Source organism: Mobula birostris, chromosome 11, assembly GCF_030028105.1.
Source record: "Mobula birostris isolate sMobBir1 chromosome 11, sMobBir1.hap1, whole genome shotgun sequence".
NCBI lineage: Eukaryota > Metazoa > Chordata > Chondrichthyes > Myliobatiformes > Myliobatidae > Mobula > Mobula birostris.
The window spans coordinates 59003514-59026356 of NC_092380.1; the positions used below are offsets into that span (position 1 = coordinate 59003514).

The 22843-nt window shown below is 43.3% G+C and overlaps 2 protein-coding genes across 2 annotated transcripts in view; both read right to left on the bottom strand.

The window, feature by feature from the left end:
• The window catches only part of LOC140205508 (kielin/chordin-like protein), a 34264-nt gene extending 23150 nt beyond the window's left edge, over positions 1-11114 (bottom strand). The window contains exons 1-3 of the mRNA XM_072273122.1: positions 11065-11114; positions 9998-10080; positions 6196-6339 (exon numbers count right to left, since the gene is read on the bottom strand). Coding sequence (XP_072129223.1) covers positions 6196-6339; positions 9998-10080; positions 11065-11110 — 273 coding nt within the window. The 5' untranslated portion in view covers positions 11111-11114. The remainder of the gene's footprint in view (positions 1-6195; positions 6340-9997; positions 10081-11064) is intronic.
• Positions 11115-11161: 47 nt separating this feature from the next.
• Positions 11162-22843, bottom strand: part of LOC140204675 (von Willebrand factor C and EGF domain-containing protein-like) — a gene marked incomplete at its 3' end in the record, with an annotated part of 363358 nt that continues 351676 nt past the window's right edge. The window contains exons 22-23 of the mRNA XM_072271366.1: positions 21256-21361; positions 11162-11490 (exon numbers count right to left, since the gene is read on the bottom strand). Coding sequence (XP_072127467.1) covers positions 11162-11490; positions 21256-21361 — 435 coding nt within the window. The remainder of the gene's footprint in view (positions 11491-21255; positions 21362-22843) is intronic.

Below are 22843 nucleotides of genomic sequence, written 5' to 3' on the forward strand. Positions count from 1 at the left end.
ATGCAGCACACTGCCAGAAGAAGTGATTAAGGCAGGTAGAATCGCATCATTTAAGACGCACTTAATAGGTACATGGAAGGGTGTGGCTTCCATGGGAAATGGGCCAAGCACAGGAAATTGGGACTAGCTGAGGGGCGCTGTGATTGGCATGGACTGGTTGGGCTGTGTTGTTCTATGACACTATGGGCACTAGTGAAAGATTAGTGACCAACATCAAGTACATGCTCACAGACTTCTAAGACCATAAGACAAAGGAGCAGAAGTAGGCCATTCGGCCCATCGAGTCTGCTCCACCATTTTATCAAGAGCTGATCCATTCTCCTATTTAGTCCCACTCCCCTGCCTTCTCACCATAACCTTTGATGCCCTGGCTACTCAGATACCTATCAATCTCTGCCTTAAATACACCCAATGACTTGGCCTCCACTGCTGCCCGTGGCAACAAATTCCATAGATTCACCACCCTCTGACTAAAAAAATTTCTTCGCATTTCTGTTCTGAAAGGGCGTCCTTCAATCCTTAAGTCATGCCCTCTCGTACTAGACTCCTCCATCATGGGAAACAACTTTGCCACATCCACTTTGCCCATGCCTTTTAACATTCGAAATGTTTCTATGAGGTCTCCCCTCATTCTTCTAAACTCCAAGGAATACAGTCCAAGAGCGGACAAACATTCCTCATATGTTAACCCTCTCATTCCCGGAATCATTCTAGTGAATCTTCTCTGTACCCTCTCCAACGTCAGCACATCCTTTCTTAAATAAGGAGACCAAAACTGCCCACAGTACTCCAAGTGAGGTCTCACCAGCGCCTTATAGAGCCTCAACATCACATCCCTGCTCCTATACTCTATTCCTGTAGAAATGAATGCCAACATTGCATTCGCCTTCTTCACTACTGACTCAACCTGGAGGTTGACTTTAAGGGTATCCTGTACGAGGACTCCCAAGTCCCGTTGCATCTCAGAACTTTGAATCCTTTCCCCATTTAAATAATAGTCTGCCCGTTTATTTTTTTTTGCCAAAGTGCATAACCATACACTTTCCAACATTGTACTTCATTTGCCACTCTCTGCCCATTCTTCCAATCTATCCAAGTCTCTCTGCAGACTCTCCGTTTCCTCAGCACTACCGGCCCCTCCACCTATCTTCGTATCCTCAGCAAACTTAGCCACAAAGCCATCTATTCCATAATCCAAATCGTTGATGTACAATGTAAAAAGAAGCGGTCCCAACACTGATCCCTGTGGAACACCACTGGTAACCGGCAGCCAACCAGAATAGGATCCCTTTATTCCCACTCTCTGTTTCCTGCCAATCAGACAACGCTCTATCCATGTATGTAACTTTCCCGTAATTCCATCTTGTTAAGTAGCCTCATGTGTGGCACCTTGTCAAAGGCCTTCTGAAAATCCAAATATACATCATCCACTGCATCTCCCTTGTCTAGCCTACTGATAATTTCCTCAAAAAATTGTAATCGGTTTGTCAGGCAGGATTTTCCTTTAAGGAATCCAATCCATGCTGAGTTCTGCCTATCTTGTCATATGCCTCCAGGTACTCTGTAACCTCATCCTTGACAATCGACTCCAACAACTTCCCAACCATCGACGTCAAGCTAACAGGTCTATAATTACCTTTTTGCTTCCTTGCCCCCTTCTTAAATAGCGGAGTGACATTTGCAATCTTCCAGTCTTCCGGAACCATGCCAGAATCTATCCACTTTTGAAAGATCATCGCTAATGCCTCCGCAATCTCCACAGCTACTTCCTTCAGAACATGAGGGTACATTCCATCTGGTCCAGGAGATTTATCTACCTTTAGCCTATTCAGCTTCCTGAGTACTTCCTCTGTCGTAATTGTGACTGCGCACACTTCTCTTCCCTGCCACCCTTGAGTGTCCGGTATACTGCTGATGTCTTCCTCAGTGAAGACTGATGCAAAATACTCATTCAGTTCCTCTGCCATCTCCTCATCTCCCATTACAATTTCTCCAGCAACATTTTCTATCAGTCCTATATCTACTGTCACCTATCTTTTACTCTTTATATACTTGAAAAAGCTTTTAGTATCCTCTTTGATATTATTTGCTAGCTTCCTTTCATAGTTAATCTTTTCTCTCTTAATGACCTTCTTGGTTTCCTTTTGTAAGGTTTTAAAAACTTCCCAATCCTCTGTCTTCCCACTAATTTTTGCTTCCTTGTATGCCCTCTCCTTTGCTTTAACTTTGGCTTTGATTTCTCTTGTCAAGCACGGTTGCATCCTTTTTCCACTCGAAAATTTCTTCTTTTTTGGATTATACCTGTCTTGCACATTCCTCATTTCTCGCGTAAACCTCAGCCACTGCTGCTCTGCTGTCTTTCCCGCCAGTGTCCCTTTCCAGTCAACTTTGGCCAGTTCCTCTCTGATGCCACTGTAATTTCCTTTACTCCACTTCTACACTTCCTTGACTAAATATCTCTCTCCCTGGTTTATTTGAGGACTATTTCCTTTACTTGTTTACGCTATCTCTATTGATTTTGTCCTGATGATTTCATCTCCATTCCACAGCTGATGAGTTTCCCTTTTCCCCCAATCTAAGTTTCTCCTTCACTCTATCTGTTCCATTTTCCACATCTCTGTTCTGATCCCATATCCTTGCACCTAGAACAATTGGATTCCCTTCATCCTAACCCCCCACTCCGGTGGAATAGTTCTCTGACCAATGCTATGGCTCACTCTTCCGTCTCCATAAATTCACACTCTTTTTCTCATGCCAGCTTTCCACATTGTGGTAAACCACATATATATGTTGTAACTGGGTTAACTGTCTGGACACGCCCCTCTGCTGACTGCCCCTGTGGCTCCTCCCACAGAGTCCTGTATAAAGGTGTTTCGCCTTGCCCCCTCCCCCTCAGTCTGGGGGCAGACACTCACCGTGGAGGTCATATTGTACAGCGAATAAAAGCCTTTCAGTATTTTACCAAACCTCAGTCTTTTGGAGTTATTGAAGGTGCTTCACACATCACACATGCTATGTTACTACCTCTCTCTTCACCATCCAGAGTGCCAAGCACTCTTTCAGGGTTAACAGCAAATTACCAATTTGGCATCGAGCATTTGGTGCATATCGTGCAGTCTCTGCTCCATTTGGGAAATCAAACACAGATTGGTTTAAGTTTCCTTTCCACTCCCCATTCTGACTGCTTTCTTTGGCCTACCGTATTGAAGCATCCAATAAGTTTGATGGGAAGTTTCTCATCTTCTAGATGATTTCACCTCTCCTACAACCTGCATGGCTCAGCAATGATTTCAGCCATTTTAAAGGATAAGTAACTATAGCATTGTATCTCACATTTCCAGTACTTTTCTCTCCTTGTTTTGGGTGCTTCAGGTTTCTTTCATTTCCTCATATTTATATCTCTCACAAACATTAGACATTACCACCCACTTTCATCTGGCACAACAACCACTTGAGTCATTCAGTCTCTCCCAGTACCCACCCCATATCAGAACTCTTTGTTATCCCCCCATCCCTCTTCTTCGCCCACAACTTTTAACTTTTTATTTCATGAAAGATTATTAACAAATTCTGTTTCTCCTGGATAGATGCTGCCTGATCTGATGAGTATGTCTAACAATCTGTTAATTATTTAACATTATCAAAACTTCCAATATTTTACATTTTATATAACTGATAAAGATGTATTTATGATGCGCTTTGGTGTCTAATGTGTAAGCAATGGGGAAATACATGGGTGCTATGGAAATCTTTACATTTATTTAGCCTGTGTTGCTGATCATTGATATATTCCTAATTGGTATTGGTATATTATTGTCACATGTACCAAGGTACCGTGAAAAGCTTGCTTTGCATACTGTTCATGCAGATCAAATCATTAAAAGATATATTGAACCAAAATAAGGTAAAACAATAGCAATGCAGAATAAAGTTAAAAGATACTGAAAGAATGCAGTGCAAGTAAATGATAAGGTGCAAGACCACAACATGCTAGATTTTGAGCCCAAGAATCCATGTGTTTGTACAAGAGGCCCATTCAAGTGTCTGATAAAAGTAGGAGAGAAGCTGTGTAGAGAATAGTACAGAGAACTTACCTCTACAGAGAACAGTGCAGAGAGTTTTAATTATTGCTGCACTGCAGCAAACTATGGTTTTAAACTGCATAAAAATACTCCATTCTGTACTATAATATGGAATAATAGGGCCATGTGTGTGTGGGATGATAGAAGGTCGGCACCAACTTTCCCTACTTGATCTGAAGTAAAATTGTGATTATTGTGATCCTTTTATTGTTGTAAATCCTATTGATATCTTACCTTTTTGCTCTCTTTTGCAAACCTGATTTATTTCTTATAGTAATTTTTTAAATGTTTCTCTGTACTGCCAGTGGAAAATAATACATTTGATGACACACCCAAGTCTGTGATAATAAACCTGATTCTGATTCTAATATGAATGATACTCTGTGCCAAGAATAGAGCATCCCTAATTGTAAGTGTGAGGAAATCTTTTTCCATAAGCCTTGTGGTGGATTAGCTCATCTGACTCTTGGCAAAAAGGACTGAATCAACTTGCAGATTTTGTTCCATTGAAAGCAATAAGCTGCCACATGTTTCCATGAATTTCCCTTGATGATTCCTCCTAGAGATAGCATTCTGGAAATTGTCACTCAAGCTCAACCAGAAACCCTGATCTGCTGTGAGGCAGCCATGCAATTAAAGAGACAAATCAATGTGAGCTTTTGGTCAGCTTCAAGATCCTACAGCAAGAGAGGAGGTCGCATTGAAATGAAGAAAAGCAAGTACCGGTATGTAATATTCTCTCACTACATCAAGGATCCGGGGCATGGTAATCCTGGTCATCTGATTCTTTTGGAAGCTTTGGAAAGTGTACAGAAGAAGTTTTCCAGGGTGCTGCCTGGACTAGAGAATATGAGCTACAAGATGAGGTTGGACAACCTTGAATAATTTTCTCCAGAGACTTGAAAGTGAAGGGGAGACCTGATGGATGTTTATAAAATTACGAGAGGCATGGATAGGGTAGAGAGTCAAAATCGATTTTTCCAAGGGTAGAAATGCCAAATGCTGCAAGACATGAATTTAAGGTGAGAGGGGGAAGTTTTTTTTTATATAAACAGAGTAGTAGGTGCCTGGAATACTCTGCCAGTGGTGGTTGTGGAAGCAAACAGAATAGTAGCATTTAAGAGGCTTTTAGATAGACAATAGAATATAAGGGAATATAGAGACCATGTGCAGGAAGAAGAGAGTTAGCTTAGTTTGCCATCATTTTTGGCATAGACATCTGAAGCCAAAGGACCTGTTCATGAGGTCAACTGTTCCCTGTTCCATGTCTCTAGGAGAGAATGGCATATTTAAAAAACCCTACAGATGTACCATGGAGAACATTCTATCTGGCTGCGTCACCACCTGCATTCGGGGGGTGGGGGGGGGGCTATTGAACAGGATGAAGTTAGCAGGAGAGAGTTGTAAACCTAGTCAGCTCCATCATGAGCTCTAGTCTCCCCAGTATCCAGAACATCTTCAAGGAGCGATGCCTCAAAAAGGCAGCATCCATTTCATGCCTTGTTCTCATTGCTACCATCAGGAAGGAGGTACTGAAGCCTAAAGGCACACACTTAACTACCCAGGAACAGTTTCCCCCCCCCCCCCCCGCCATCCAATTTCTGAATGTACATTGAACCCATGAACATTATTTCACTACTTCTTTTATTTCTATTTTTGCTCTCCTTATTTAACATATTACACACACACACACACACACACACACACACACACACACACACACACACATGCACACACACATACAGTAATTCAATTTTTCCTCTATTATGTATTGCATTGTACTGCTGCTACAAGTCAAATTTTCCAACATATGCCAGTGATATCAATATGATTCGGATTCTAATTTGACAAGGTGACGAATCAGGCTCAATCTAAGTCAATAGTAAAACTGGTCAGAAGGACTGAATGTCCTATCCCTATGTTCATATTTTTCAAGGAGAGAGTTCTCAGCAAGAACCTTGCCCACTTTTGACATGGGGCAACAGTCATCACTGCTGCCGTTTTCGATGTGAACTTCGGGTGGAAGTTGCTGACTCTGTTACCACACTGATTATAGGAGAAAGTTTGGAAAGATATTTTTTCCAAGCCTTTCGGGAAGGGTCACCTAACTTACCTCATGTACTTGATCCTGGTGCACACACCAGCGTAAATCAACACAAACCGGGCAACATTGGTTATCGGGAGTTTTCTGCTGTATTAAATCGCACAACAAGTGTGGACATTGTTCCTTCCATGACCTGCACAAAATTGAGCCTTTCTGTAAAAAAATACAGTAATAGTTGAAATGATAAACATTTTTATCAAGCGTTCAATTTATAGCCCATAGTACTCAACAGTTAGGCATCTGTCATAATCCCCATCACAATGCAAGGGAGTTTTGCTGCAGATTTCGCTTGCTGCCTTTAGGTGGGACTGTAACATTAGAAACACACTAGCCTACTCATACACTAATTTCCAGTAACTAGGTTCCTTTCTCTCTTCCATTTCCATTAGCCAACTTGCTCATTTCTTACTTCATTTCAACTCCAGCTGAAACTGCCTCAGCTTGCAGTCCTACAACTCCTCATTCAAATGTTCCATTGATCTTTTATCAAGTCTCTTAACCTAAATTTTCCACATACCTCTGCTCTTTCAAAGTTATCTCACTCATCTGAGTGATCTACACTGATTCTCAATTTTTAAATAACTTTTAGCTTTCCCCTCCAATTGTTGGTCACCTGCCACCTGCTGTCAGATGTCTCCTCTGACAAATCTCTTCCTCCCTTGATGTTGACCAAATGCCTTTCATTGTCTTCTCTGTAAGCTCTTGCACTCCCTTCCCGAATTTCCTTTCATGTCCATCTTCTCTTTTCAGTCTTTTACTGATTAAATTTTTGTTATGCCTCTCACTTCAACATTCAAATTCTATCACGTTTTTGAAATGTTTGGGACATTCCTTCAGAGCTTAGTCTTTATAGAAATCAACCAGTTGTGCCAGATGGCACTGAACTCAAGTTATCCAGCTTTAATCTCAAACATATACTGAGTTATTTGTACCCTAACAACCACCTTCTGCATTGACAAAAACTCTCATGATAAGTGCACACTGTGCAGGGAAACAGACGAGCTATCTCGGGCTTTATGGACTTTTGCAGGCTCAGAGTCCAATTTAGCATCATTCTCAAAGTCCAGCCATCAACTAATGCAAACTGAAAAAACCCTGTGTCAGAGTGCAGAGAGTTAATTGAAGTTCTCCATCTGCATACCAGTCACTGAATAGATCAGACACAGTTCTATGTGCAATTAATTTTTAAAAAATCCCCATTTAGCCTTATCCGTAGCAACGATTCCCATTTCAGAATATGTTTTATTTGCCATGCTTACTAGCCAGTAAGATCACATTGTTAGAGTGGACAGTGATGTTTGTTATGAATAATTGAGAAATGCTCCACAACATAATTGATTATTAGTGCGGGGTAAGAAATCTAATTCAGAAATGTCAAAGTTAAGTTTCTTGTCATATGCACAAGTATACAATAGGGTCTTTTAAGGGACTCTTAGATAGCTACGTGGAGCTTAGTAAAAATAAAGGGCTATGCAGTAGGGAAATTCTAGGCAGTCTCTAGAGTAGGTTACATGGTTGGCACAATATTGTGGGCCAAAGGGCCTGTAATGTGCTGTAGATTTCTATGTTTCTATGTGCACAGGGGCAATGATAAACCTACTTGCAGTAGCACCACAGTCACATAGCATCATATATGCAACATTCACAAGAAAAACCCAAATTAAGCATGAACTAAACACACTTTTAATACAATAAAACACAATTGTAACAAAAACTATCAAAGTCCATTTTAATGCAAAATGGTTATAGTGTTTTTTAAAAGCTGTTCGTCATACAGGATACATAGACGATGTTTATAAAGCCGTAAGCCAACCCCCACCCCCAATTCTGTGGGTTGACTAGAAATCAATCTTATCCAGAAATATAATAGGGAAAGTGATTCCCAAGTGCTGGAAAAAACCTTGGAACATAGTGTATTAGGAAGAAGTTGTTCAATTGTTTATGGGCACGTGGGCACAATTATTCAATGTGGGCACGTGGCCAAGTGGTTAAAGCATTGGACTAGCTACCTGAAGGTTGTGAGTTCGAGCTCCAGCCGAGGGAATGTGTTGTGTCCTTGAGCAAGGCACTTAATCATACATTGCTCTGCGATGACACTGGTGCCAAGCTGTATGGGTCCTAATGCCCTTTCCTTGGACAACATTGTTGTCGTGGAGGGAGGGGAGACTTGCAGCATGGGCAACTGCTGGTCTTCCACACAAACTTGCCCAGGCCTGTGCCCTGGAAACCTTTGAAGGCGCAAATCCATGGTCTCTCAAGACTAACGGATGCCTTTACTTTGTTCAATTGTTTGAAGTAGTGCCCATGTGGCAGATTTTATTCAAGATCCTACCTTCAGTTGTATATTGTTTACTGAAGTTTAGGTTTTTCTTTTGAGTGACCAGCATGTCAGTCTGAGAGATGCCATATGAAATGTGCTTTACTGGTCAATCTGTGTGGAGTCCTCAGGGAGGACACAACTAAGCTTTACAATCAGAGACAGACAACCCATCAGCAGTTGCTGCTTGGGCTGAAGTGGGTAGAATTGATTGTTGTTTTAAGGTATTACAGGTGGGAAACATACGCCAGCAACAGTCAGATATATGCTACAATGTTGGCCTGGAAGATATTGTAGATGCTCAAGAACGCTGCTCAAAATCCTGTGCTATTGTACACTCCCTCGGGTCAAGCAGCTCATGAGACTGAGTTTATCACCATGCCCTGAACAATCTTTTAAAATAAATCATTAGCTTATACGCTGCTGCAAAAGTCAATATTTTGTACATAACATGGAATTTCTACTTTCCTGAAACCTGTTGGGGATATCATTCTCTGCTTTTCTCATTTCGGTCTGTTTTGATTCCAGATACTGTACAAATTTACTTTTGGGAGCTGAATTGGTGACAGCTGTTTTCTGCTGGTCAAGAAAGATCTTCACAACCAGTGGAGAAATGGATGGATACTATTGCAAGAAAGCTCAGAAACATTGAAAAGTGTACAATTTGCTTCATCATAACTTTAAGCTATCCCAAAATGTTTTGGAACCAGTAAATATGGTTGAAATCTACATACTGTTGTTTTGTAAGCATACAAGGCTGTCCACAAAGATCAAATGAAAAGATTGTTAGCCTGTTGTGCTTCTGGCAGTGATTTGCTGAAGAATCGCGATTAGCCATTGACAAAATCACTGATCTTTTATGTAACACATCATATTTGGTTTTGATAAAAATATGGCAGGCTCTATTGCTGTCGGAATCCCTGCCAGTCCAGATTAAACAATGGAAAAATGAAATTCATTGAGAAAGTGAACAATATTTTCATAAAGCTATGGCCAGAGAGAGATGGAGCATAGAAACAAGCCCTATGGCACAAATCTTTGCCAGTCATCAACCTCATATTCACACGAATCCGGTATTATCCCCATTTTTCTCCAAGTTCTCATCAACTCCCTCAGGTTCTACCACTCACCCACACATAAAGGGCAATAAGCAGTGGCCAATTAATCTACCAACCCATGTCTTTTGGATATGGAAGGAAAGCAGAGCACACAGAATACAGAAGGAGAACATATCCACTCGGGACAGACAGTGCTTGAGGTCAAGATTGAACCCAGAAGCCTGGTGCTGTGAGGCAGTGGCTCTCTGGGTTGCACCACTGTAAGAGAACAGCATATTGTATCAGTCAGTGTGGTTGACAGTGACATACATTAACTAATAACTGAATTATCATTGTTGCTTAAAAGAAATTCATACCTTCAGTTCAAACACAAGGCACAATAAATTACTTTTAAAGGAGGCAAATTGCAAAATGTATTTTTAACTATGTTACTAACCAAACACAAGCATATAGTACATGGATCTTCTCTGGGAACGCTCTGCCCATGGCTGAACACAAGTCCATCTTCATCTAGACAATCTAAGACAAACACAAATACAGTAAATTTAATCATGAAAATTCAAAGGGCAATCTAGCACAATATGTTTTCAGATAGACAGATACCAAAGACAAGATTACCAAGGAGAACATGATTTAATGTGTTTAGCATTATTCAAAGACAAAATGCAGAGGATATGGCATGAAAACGATGGGCGATAATGCAAACATGATTCTGATGAATATTACAGTCTCAGAGAGTGTCTGTATCCTTAAAGAACACAGTCATTCAAACATCAGCTTCATCTCTGAAGCATCACCTATTTCACATATCCATGAACACTTTGCCAGTTTCTGTTACTTCAAGGCAATTGCACGAATGACATTTGAAAAACAATCTATCATTTCTAGATTCTCTTGTGGTCCTACGTGGCAAATACAATGTAGTCCTGAGACTCAGTGGTAGACATTTTATCAAAGCTGCTATACTGTCACCTGCATGGATGCTCAGAGCAGGGCTCTTGATGCATTGTAAACGGAAGTCCTATTTGCTTACGGTGTCCAGGTGTACAAAATGAAATCACCCAGACCATGTTTCTATCAGCTGTTCAAAATCTATGATTGGAAATATGGATGATATATTGCAAATGCATTTGACTTCTTAATTTCCTCCAAACGCAGAGTATAACAGACTGAGCATTTTATTCCCACGGAGTAGCATCGTTCTTATTCCCATAACCTTCCTGTAAGCTCAAGGGCAAATTTCTCTCAAAGGACCCATTGACGATTCTCAGTAAAGATTGGGCCCTGTGTGTGTTTTGTACAATGCTACTTCAACACATGTTGTTACACCAGGACGGATTTCCACCCATAATTTAAGGGAATGAATGTAAAAGGCAATACAACTCTGCAGTCACCTCCAACTCCATTCTGTCTACTGCACTTGTGTAAGGTCACTCATGAACTCGTTGACCATTCACTGCTTGCCAAGGAACTGTTCCTATCGTGCTTTGCTCAAGTACTTACTCAAATCTTCTTGGACCATCTCATCTTTGACTTTCTCAGAAGCCATTGAAGTGGTTTTGAATGTTTCTGATGGAGGGAGAATGGAGATCCCCCAAAGGGTACCATCTGAAATAACGCCCATTTTCATAGCCATTGGTTGCTTGGTTGTGATAATTCTTTGACTCTTAGATGAAGTATTTAGTTCCTGTCCTAGCCTCCTCTTCATGCTCCATGGTATAATTCGATTCAGATTGTACTTTTTAGGCATCGCACTGCTTAAGAGAGACAAGGAGATCAACTCAACTTCTGAGTCAGAGGTTGGTTGTTGAGCTTTTGCTCTCTGAGGGCTTTGATAGAATTGTGTTGGTGCTGGCATCTCAGGAAGAGTATTGCCTGTGATCGGAGGATGTAATCCTGAACTCTCAGTGGGAGGTGAAGCCATGGACACTGGAAAAGCAAAAGGAAAATTTAGTTAATAATTCAGGCCAAGAATTAATCTACTGTTACTGGCATGGTGGCATGGGATCCCTGAAAACTTGGCCATGTGGATTCGGAATTCTCCTGTTCACAGAAGTTAGAGGGTGATAGTAGATGGGGCATATTCTACCTGGAGGTCAGTGACCAGTTGTGTTCTGCAGGGATATGATCTTGGAGCCCTGCTGTCTATGAATTTGGATGAGGAAGTGGAGAGTGGGTTAGTAAGTCTACAGATGATGAACGTTGGAGGTATTGTGGAGAGTGTAAAAGCTTGTTGTAGACAGGATTTAGTGTTGGGTGGAGAAGCGGCAGATGCAGTTCAATACAGAAAAGTGTGAGATGATACACTCTGGAAGGTCAAACTTGAAGACGAATTACAAGGTTAATGAAAGGATTAGTAAAAACGTTAAGGGAAGCAGTGTGGAGGAACAGAGATATCAGTGTCTATGTCCCCAGACCACTCACTGTTGATAGGGTGGTATAAAGTGTGCTGGCCTTCATTGGATAGGAGACTGAGTTCAAGGTAATGCTGAAGTTCTTTAAAATTCTGGTTAGACAGCACTTGGGAGTATTGTGTTCAGTACTGGTCACCTTATTACAAAAGGGATGTGGACGCTTTAAAAAGGGTGCAAAGGAAATTTATCAAGATGCTGCCTGGTTTAAAGAACACGCCTCATGAGGAAAGGTTGAATGTGGTAAGGCCTTTTTCTTTGGAGTGAAGGATCAGGAGAGCCGACTTACTGTAGGGGTAAAAGATTCTTTATTAAGATATACAGTGCAGAATAGTCCCCTTGAACAGCACCACCCAGCTACCTCTGTACTAACTCTAACCGAACCACAGGACAATCCACAAAGACCAATTAACCTACTGAACAGTACATCTCCAGACTGTGGGAAGAAACCAGAGCACCTGGAGAAAACAATGCATATCACAGGGATGACATACAAACTCCTTACAGAGGATGCCTGGATTGATCTCCAAACTCCCACAGTCTGAGCTTTAACAGCACTGTGTTAACTGCTACGCTACTGTGGTGTTGTCACAATTATAAGAGGCAACCGGCACCTTTCTCCCAAGGTGACAATAACCAATGTCAGAGGTTATCCATTTAAGTTCAAAGTTCAAAGTAAAATTATTATCAAGGTACGTATATGCCACCATAAACAACCCTGAAATTCATTTCCTTGCGAACATACACAACTAATCCAATAACCATAACAGAATCAATAAAAGACCTCACCAACAGGGTGAAATAAAAGAAAAAAAATAAATGAATAAGCAATAAATATCAAGACCATGAGATGAAGAGTCTTTGAAAGTGAGTCCATAGTTCGTGGGAACAGTTCAGTGATGGGGCAAGTGAAATTATTTTCTCTGGTTTAGAAGTCTGATGGTTGAGGGGTAGTACCTGTTCCTTAACCTGGTGATGTGAGTACTGAGGCTCCTGTACCTTCTACCTGATGGCAGCAATGAGAAGAATGCACAACCTGGGTGCTGGTGAACCTGATGATGGATGCTGCTTTCCTGCGACATTGCTCCACACAGATGTGCTCAATGGTGGGGAGGGCTTTACCTGTGATGAACTGGGTCATAGCCACAACTTTTTTGCAGGATCTTACATTCAAGGGCATAGGCATTTTCATGTTATGCAGCCAGTCAATTCTACTCTGAACAACACATCTATAGAAGTTACTCAAAATTATAGATATCATGCTGAATCCTTGCAAACTCTTCAGTAAGTAAAGGCGCTGCTGTGGTTTCTTCATAATTACACTTACATGCTAGGCCCAGGGTAGGTCTTCTGAAATGATAACACTGAGGAATTTAAAGTTGCTGACCCTCTCCACCTCTGATCCCTCGATAAGAACTGGCTTATGGACCTCTGATTTCCTCCTCCTGAAGTCATTTCATTTCGTTTGCCTCCCTCATTACTCGGCCCGATCCGGAGTGCATGACAACGCAACCCGCCGATCGATTCCCGCAGGACGCGTCCACCTATCTCAAAGAGCTGACAACAACACACTGCATTGATGGAAACCTGGAAAGATGCACTACTTACTGAGGAAGCGTGGGAAAAGAGCTGGGCTGCTGGTCAGATTGAAGCTGAGGAGCCTGAGGGTCCCTATGCCCACCATCCTACTAGCTAATGTGCAAGCCATAGAGAACAAGGTGGATGATGTTAAAGGGAGACTCACCTACTGCAGGGAGATGCAGAACTGCTGTGTATTCTGTTTCACCGACACCTAGCTCTCCCCTGCCACCCCCGACCGTGCTATCCGACCGGAGGGATTTTTGATCCATCGGATGGACCGCACGGCGTCTTCGGGCAAGACAAGGGAAGGTGGTGTCTGCCTACTGATCAACACTGCATGGTGCTCGGACACAGTGGCACTGACAAGCTCCTGCAGACCGGACCTGGACCACCTGTAAGTGAAGTGTCGTCCCTACTATCTGCCACGGGAATTCACCTCGATCATACTGACAGCGGTCTACATTCCCCCCTAGGCGGACATGGAGTGTGCTCTGAACATACTGTATGCCAACATCAGTGAAATTGAGACCAGGTATCCGGAGGCTTTGCTCATTACAACCAGGGACTTTAACCAGGCCAACCTCAGAAAGGCGCTGCCAAAGTTATACTAACATGTCTCCTGCCCCACTAGAGGCCCGAATATACTTGACCACTGTTACACAGCAGTCAAGGATGCCTACTGTTCTGTCCCACGACCTCACTTCAGAAAATCGGACCATCAGGCCGTACTCCTCCTCCCGGCTTACAAACAGAAACTGAAGAGGGAGGTCACGGTGTCAAAAGTAGTGTTGCATTGGATGGAGGAAACGGATGAGGTCCCCCGTGACTGCTTTGAATCGGTGGACTGGTTAGTATTCAAGGACTCGGCAGCTAACCTCGATGAGTATGCCTCAGCCGTCATGGACTTTATTTGGAAATGCACGGGGGATTGTGTGTCTCGCAAGACGATCCAGGTATTCCCTAACCGGAAACCTTGGATGAATAATGGGGTCAAGTCCCTTTTAAAGGCTAGAGCTGCAGCTTTTACGTCCGGGGATACCAGTCGCTACACGGAATCCAGGCGTGAACTCTGGAAAGCCATTGTCCCTCTGACTATACCACTTGCCCATCTTCTGGGCTTTTCCCCCCCTCCCCCTTTCCTTCTCCCTGGGCCTCCTGTCCCATGATCCTCTCATATCCCTTTTGCCAAACACCTGTCCAGCTCTTGGCTCCATCCCTCCCTCTCCTGTCTTCTCCTATCATTTTGGATCTCCCCTCCCCCTCCCACTTTCAAATCTCTTACTAGATCTTCCTTCAGTTAGTCCTGACGAAGGGTCTCAGCCTGAAACGTCGACTGTACCTCTTCCTAGAGATGCTGCCTGGCCTGCTGCGTTCACCAGAAATTTTGATGTGTGTTGGTTGAATTTCCAGCATCTGCAGAATTCCTCCTGGAAGCAATATCGAGCCAAGCTGGAAGCCCAGGCTAACCAGAGGGTTGCCAATAGACTATGGCAGGGTTTAAATGAGATCACTGGGCGCAAAGAAAAGGTTGGGAATATCAATAACTGTGGCGCTTCTCTGCCTGATGAACTTAACGTATTCTACGTAGGATTCGAACAGAAGAGGAGCATCCCGCTCCCTCCGGATGAACTGGACATGGTGGCATCGAGATTCATCGTCATCGAGGAGGACGTTAGAAGGGCCTTCCTGAAGATAAATCCAAGGGAGGCGAAGGGCCCATATGGCGTCCCAGGACGGGCTCTCTGGGCCTGTGCAAGCAAGCTAGCTGGAGTGTTTGCTGACATCTTCAACTGCTCCTTGCTTCAGTCTAAGATCCCCTCATGTTTTAAGAAGGCAACGATAATCCCAGTACCAAAGAAGAGCAAGGTGGCATACCTGAATGACTATCAACCTGTGGCTCTGACATCAATTACTATGAAGTGCTTCGAGAGATTGGTTATTGCACACATCAACCACAGCCTACCGGTCAACCTCGACGCTTTGCAATTCGCCTACTGGAGCAACAGGGCAATGGCAGATGCCACCTCTCTGGTCCTACGTTCCTCCTTAGAACACTTGGAGAATAAAGACGCATATGTAAGGCTCCTCTTCATTGACTACAGCTCTGCCTTTAATACCATCATTCCAAATAAACTGATTCCTAAGCTCCAGAACCTGGGCTTTAGCATTCAGATCTGCAGCTGGATCTTCAACTTCCTCACAGACAGGACCCAGGCTGTAAAAATAGGGGACAAGCTCTCCTCTACAATCACTCTGAGCACCGGTGCCCCACAAGACTGTGTACTCAGCCCCCTGCTGTACTCACTGTAGACCCATGATTGGGTAGCCAAGTTTCCATCAAACTCAATATATAAGTTTGCTGATGACACAACAATTGTAGGCTATATCTCGGGTAATGATGAGTTTGAGTACGGAGGGGAAATTAAGAACCTGGTGGCATGGTGCGAAGACAATAACGTATCCCTCAATGTCAGCAAGACGAAGGAATTGATTGTTGACTTCAGAAGGAGTAGCGGACCGCACGACCCCATTTACATTGGTGGTGCACAAATGGAACAGGTCAAAAGCTTTAAGTTCCTCGGGATCAATATCACAAATGACCTGACTTGGTCCAACCAAGCAGAGTTCACTGCCAAGAAGGCCCACCAGCGCCTTTACTTCCTGAGAAAACTAAAGAAATTTGGTCTGTCCCCTAAAACCCTAATTTCTATAGATGCACCGTAGAAAGCATTCTTATAGGGTGCATCACAACCTGGTATGGAAGTTGTCCTGTCCAAGACCGAAAGAAGCTGCAAAAGATCGTGAACACGGTGCAGCACATCACACAAACCAATCTTCTGTCCTTGGACTCAATTTACACTGCACGCTGTCAGAGCAGTGCTGCCAGGATAATCAAGGACACGACCCACCCAGCCAACACACCTTTCGTCCCTTTTCCCTCCCAGAGAAGGCTCAGGAGCTTGAAGACTCATACGGCCAGATTTGGGTACAGCTTCTTTCCAACTGTGACAAGACTGCTGAACGGATCCTGACCCGGATCTGGGCCGTACCCTCCAAATATCCGGACCTGCCTCTCGGTTTTTTTGCACTACCTTACTTCCCATTTTTCTATTTATGAATTTTTAATATTTACTAATTTTAACTATTTTTAATCTTTTTATTATTTAATATTTGTAATCCAGGGAGCGAGAAGCGCAGAATCAAATATCGCTGTGATGATTGTACATTCTAGTACCAATTGTTTGGCGACAATAAAGTATAAAGTATCTTTTTATTGATACATAATCTTCTACAGCTATAAAATGATACACGACTTCAACAAATTGATATAGATACAGTTAATAAAGCTGAAGAAAAAACTTATCAAAAAAAGAATAATGTGATAATAAAAAAATTTTCTTATAAAAAAAGGAAAAAAGAGAACCCCAACTAACTAAAAGAAAAAAAAAACACTAACTACAAGAGAAAGAAAAAGAAAAAAAATAGAAAAAAGAGGGAAAAAGAACTATTAGGAACCAACTCCCGGAGCAATATGTCTTACGATTATCTATATAAAGAAGAAAAATCATCAACTGCCAATTCACATTTATATAAAATAAGATTGGAAAGAAACCACAAAAAGAAATTCAAATTAAATGATAATATTTGGCAAAAGAGCCCCATCTTCTCTCAAAATCGAATCAAGGATCTAAAGTTCTACTTCTAATTTTTTCCAAACTACGACATTGTGGCGACCCACTTTCTAGCACACACGAATGGGTGTGCGCCGGCAGAGAGGCCAGCCCCAAAAAAGGCGCCAGGCTATCTTCACCAGCAGGGGGAAAAGCCCGCCCGCGGGAAAGGGAAGGTTTAAAAGGAGGCTGTGAAGTTTGAATAAATCTCTTTTATCGCAACTCCAACTCACCGACTATGTGTTGTTATTCTAGCACTGTGTGCAGCACACCACTACAATTGGTGACCCCGACGGCCCAAACGATATTTGGACCAGAGATGACCGACGCCGCATCTGTTCACGCAGTTTCGTTAAAACTGCCAAGCTTTTGGATGCTACGACCCCGCTTATGGTTCGAACAAGCAGAAGCACAATTCCACATTCGGCAGATAACCTCGGAGTCCACTCGTTACTACTACGTGCTGAGCTTCCTCGACCAGGAGACTGCTGCACAAGTTGAGGAGTTTATACAGTCATCCCCGGAGGACGGCAAATACACAGCATTGAAAGCCCTGCTCATAAGGACTTTCGGACTCTCATGGCATGAACGAGCTGCCCGCTTACTGCACCTGGATGGTTTGGGAGAGAGGCCGCCGTCAGTATTAATGAACGAAATGCTGGCCCTGGCTGAAGGACACAAACCCTGCCTCATGTTTGAGCAGGCGTTCCTAGAGCAACTGCCCGAGGACATATGCCTGCTGCTGTCCGACACAGATTTCAGCAACCCCCGGAAGGTGGCAGCCCGGGCAGATGTGCTGTGGAATGCCAAGAAGGAGAGAGGGGCATCCGTCGCACAGATCACCAAGCCGCGTGCCCAACGGCAGACGCGGTAGACGCGGTCAACCACTTCCCCCGACCCAACACAATCAAAGACCTGCAGGAATTCGTGGGTATGGCGAATTTCTATCACCGTTTCCTCCCCTCAGCAGCCCGAATCATGTGCCCCCTGTTCACCCTGATGTCGAGTAAGGGCAAGGACATTACCTGGGACCAAGAGGCCACAGCCGCTTTCGTTAAAACCAAAGAAGCCTTGGCAAACGCCGTGATGCTAGTGCACCCCAGAACGGACGTTCCTACTGTCCTCACGGTGGACGCATCCAACACAGCAGTTGGTGGAGTGCTGGAACAACTCATCGAGGGTCGCTGGCAACCCCTGGTGTTCTTCAGCAAACACCTATGACCACCCGAACTCAAACACAGTGCTTTCGACCGGGAGCTATTGGCACTATACCTGGCAATCCGGCATTTCAGATACTTCTTAGAAGGTAGGCCCTTCACCGCGTTCACGGACCACAAACCTTTGCGTTCACTAAGGTGCCCGACCCCTGGTCGTCCCACCAGCAGCGACATCTGTCCTACATCTCTGAGTACACAACGGACACCTAGCATGTCTCGGGAAAGGACAACGTCGTGGCGGACGCACTATCCAGACCTACCATACAGGCTCTTTCCCAGGGGGTGGACTATGCAGCGCTGGCGGAGGCACAGCAGGCAGATGATGAGATCCCTAGTTACAGAACTGTGGTCTCCGGTTTGCAGCTCCAAGACCTCCCCGTAGGTATGTGGCGACCCACTTTCGAGCATACACGAACCGGCGTGCGCCAGCAGAGAGGCCGGCCCCAAAAAGGGCGCCAGGCTATCTTCACCAGCAGGGGGAAAATCCCGCACGCGGGAACGGGAAGGCTTAAAAGGAGGCCGCGAAGTTTGAATAAATCTCTTTTTTCGCAACTCCAACTCACCGACTACGTGTCATTATTCTAGCGCTGTGTGTAGCACACCGCTACAACATAACATTACTTGGGAAAACCATTGAATTAATGTAGGGACAGAGGTATCTTTCCATTTCAATAAAATAGTCCTTCTTGCCAACAATGTAACAAATGCATTTACATGTGGGTCTGAAGATGAAATACCCTGAATATGATGCGGAAATATTCCAAATAGAACAGTCAGTGTATGAGGTTATAAATTAATTTTCAGAACTTTAGAGATTATAGAAAATAAAGATTTCCAAAATGATTTTAATGAAGAACATGACCAGAACATATGTGACAAAGTGGCTACTTCAGTTTTACACCTATCACAATCGTTGTCTATGTTAGGAAATATTTTGGATAGTCTCTCTTTTGTTAAATAACGGTGAACAATTTTAAATTGAATTAAACAGTGATTGGCACATATCGAAGAAGAATTGACCATTTTCAGAACTCGCAACCAATCTTCATTATCAAAGGTCATATTAAGTTCTCTCTCCCAATCTTGTTTAATCTTTAGTGAGAGGTTATCTTTTTGTAGTAAAAGTAAATTATGAATTCTACCAATGGAACCTCTCACTAAAGGATTCATATTCAAAATAGTATCCAACAAATCAGATTCTTGCGTATATGGAAACTTAGATAAGTATTTTTGTAAAAAATGTCTAACCTGAAGATATTGCAGGAAGTGTGTATGAGAGAGAGATTATTTGCTAATTAACTCTTCAAAAGTCATCAATTGACCATCACAAAATAAATCTGCAAAAAGAAACAGATCCCCTTATTTCTCCATAAGAGAAAAATGGGATCGGTTATTGAAGGTTTAAATAGAAAATTTCGATATAAAGAGCTAGACAATTTAAATTGTTTAAAATTAAAAGAGTTGTGAAACTGAAACCAAATCTGTAAGGACTGTTTAATAACAGGGTAGAGATTTAAATTTGGAATTTTAGCAAATTGTAAAGGTAATGGAACTCCTAATAATGAGGTTAAATGAAATTGTTTGATAGCTTTTAATTTCAAATCAATCCAAGCTGGTGTTTGGCTCTTGTCAATAATCAGCTCCTTGGTGACATTGAGTAAGAGACTGTTGCTGTGGCACCGTTCGGCCAGATTTCCAATCTCCCTCCTACATGTTGATTTATTATCACCTTTGATCCAACCTACAACAGTGGTGTCATCAACAAATTTAAATATGGCATTGGAGCTGTGCTTAGCCTCACAGTCATAAGAATAAAGAGTAGAGCAGGGGGCTAAGCACACAGCCCTGTAATTAACCTCTGCTGATGGAAATTGTGGAGGGGATGTTGTGGCCAATCCGAACCGAATGGGATCTGCATGTGAGGAAGATTGAGGATGCAATTGTACAAGGAGGTATTGAGGCCAAAGTCTTTGAATTTATTGATTTCAAGGAAAGTTTAGGGGAGATATCAGCATAGGTATTTTTGAGACAGAGTTGTGGGTGCCTGGAATGCATTCTCCAGACTGCTGGGAGAGCCTAATGCGACAGGAACACTTGAAACATTTTTTGATAGGTATGTGAATGTAAGGAAAATAGAGTGTTATGAACTATGCAGGAGGAAAGAATTAGATTAATGGTTGAATAGTTCATATAGGTCCACACAATATCTTGGACCCAAGTGCCAATACTGTGCTGTACTGTCCTAGGACCTATGTTTTATAAATAGAATAACACCAAATAAAGTTCATTCAGCCCATCAAAATGATTCTACCCAATGATTTCTGCTCTTGAAGTACCTTACTCGCTCTTGAATTATTGAATCCTTTCCTTTTCTTAGGATGGTACAGACAACTAATGAATTAGTAAGAATTCTACACCTCAGTTTTGATCCAGGCTTGGAATTTCCCCAGAGATACCCCTGCCTGTATTGAGTAACCCTCTGAAAAATTTCATTAGCAAAAAAAACAAATTCTCAACAGCATTTTGCTGGAACCTCACCATCAGGAATAGCAACAAAGGACTTCTCCGTCTCTAACGCTTTATCCAACAATCTCAATACCCAGTATTTTTTGTGCCTGATTGCACTTAGAATCTCAGACGTCACACCCCATCCCAAGACTAGAGAATTAATTATTAAGTAAAATGTAAACAGACTTGTGGTCAATGTAACCTGATCTATGCAAGTCCTCACATCTTAACTAACTCATTTCCATTAGAGAAGATGACAATTTTCAAAGCCAGTTCATATATGTTTCAAGTCAGGCCGGTACTTACGATCTGGACATATGGGACAGCATGAGCCAGCGACATGACGCAGAGGCTGTTCACACTTCAGTTCTGAGCAGCTGTCACCTTTCCAGTCACATTCCACATTACCTTTCTGAGGTGAACAAAGAAGATTATAACAAAGCAACCTCAATACTAGTAGAGCACTCCAGCATCAGAAAAAAAAACAGCAGATTTTGAATTGATATTCAAAGTAACTGGGAGACAAAATACTGGACCTTGTGTGCTTTTTCGGAAGGATATCTTTTAATTTGCTACATTTTAATCCAAATCTATTCATTTCCAGATGGCAATATCACTAATTACAGATCCACAGAGTAAGGCATCACATTGTGATGTTGTGATGTAGTGGCGTAGCGATCAAGTTACTGGGCAAGCTTCTAGAGGCTTGAACTATTGACAAACAGAGATGCAAAGTGCTGAAAAGTGATTCAGAGGATGCACAAGTGTTAGTTATTGTGGTAAACCATGTATATATGTTGTAACTCGGTTACCTGTCTGGACACACCCCTCTGCTGACTGCCCCTGTGACTCCTCCCACAGAGTCCTGTATAAAGGTGTTCGTCTTGCCCCTCCCCCTCAGTCCGGGGGCAGACACTCACTGTGGAGGTCGTATTGTACAGCGAATAAAAGCCTTTCAGTATTTTACCAAACCTCAGTCTTTTGGAGTAATTGAAGGTGCTTCAATTTTATTCGCTGTACGTTTTAAAACATGGAACAGGCCCTGAGACCAGAAAAATTAGACCTCCATCCGCAAATGCCTGACGCTGGAAACGCTTTCGAACTCTAGCTGGCCTGCTTCGAAGCGTGTCTAGAGGAGATTAAAGCGACCGACCCCGTAGCGAAGCGCAGAGTTCTACTCTCCAGGGTCAGTCCACGGGTCTATTCGCTGATCAGAGACCAGCCGAACTACGACGGCGCGATGAACGCACTCAAAAGACAATACCTGCGGCCAATAAACAGCGTCTATGCTCGGCATCGCTTAGCGACACGGCAACAACGGTCCGGGGAATCGAGTGCTGAGTTTGTCCGGGCCCTACAGACACTCGTGCGGGTCTGCAATTGCCAGGAGCTGACGGCGGCACAGCATGCAGAACTCCTAGTGAGAGACGCCTTCGTTACGGGGACCAGGTCAGTGTACGTGCGCCAGCGGCTGCTGGAAAAAGCCGATCTTACCCTAAATTCAACGGTGGAACTGGCTGATACGTTGGAGGCCACTCTGCATAACTCCGAGGCTCTCCAGGCACGCGATCCCCCGATGGCCTTGTGGGTGCTGCAGACCCCGCAACCCGCCGGCGAATCGACCTCAGCTGCCGCCAGTCGTGAGTCTGCGAAGTGCTACTTCTGCGGACTGGAGAAGCACCCCCGGAAATGCTGCCCGGCCCAACAAGCTACCTGCTCCAGCTGCGGAAAGAAGGGCCACTTCGCCAAGTTCTGTAAGTCAAAACAGCGAGCGGGATCGTGCAGTGCCGTGTGCGAGACATGGGGGCCGCCATCTTCCCTACACACTGCCACCACGTGCGAGACATGGGGGCCGCCATCTTCCCTGCACACTGCCACCACGTGCGAGACATGG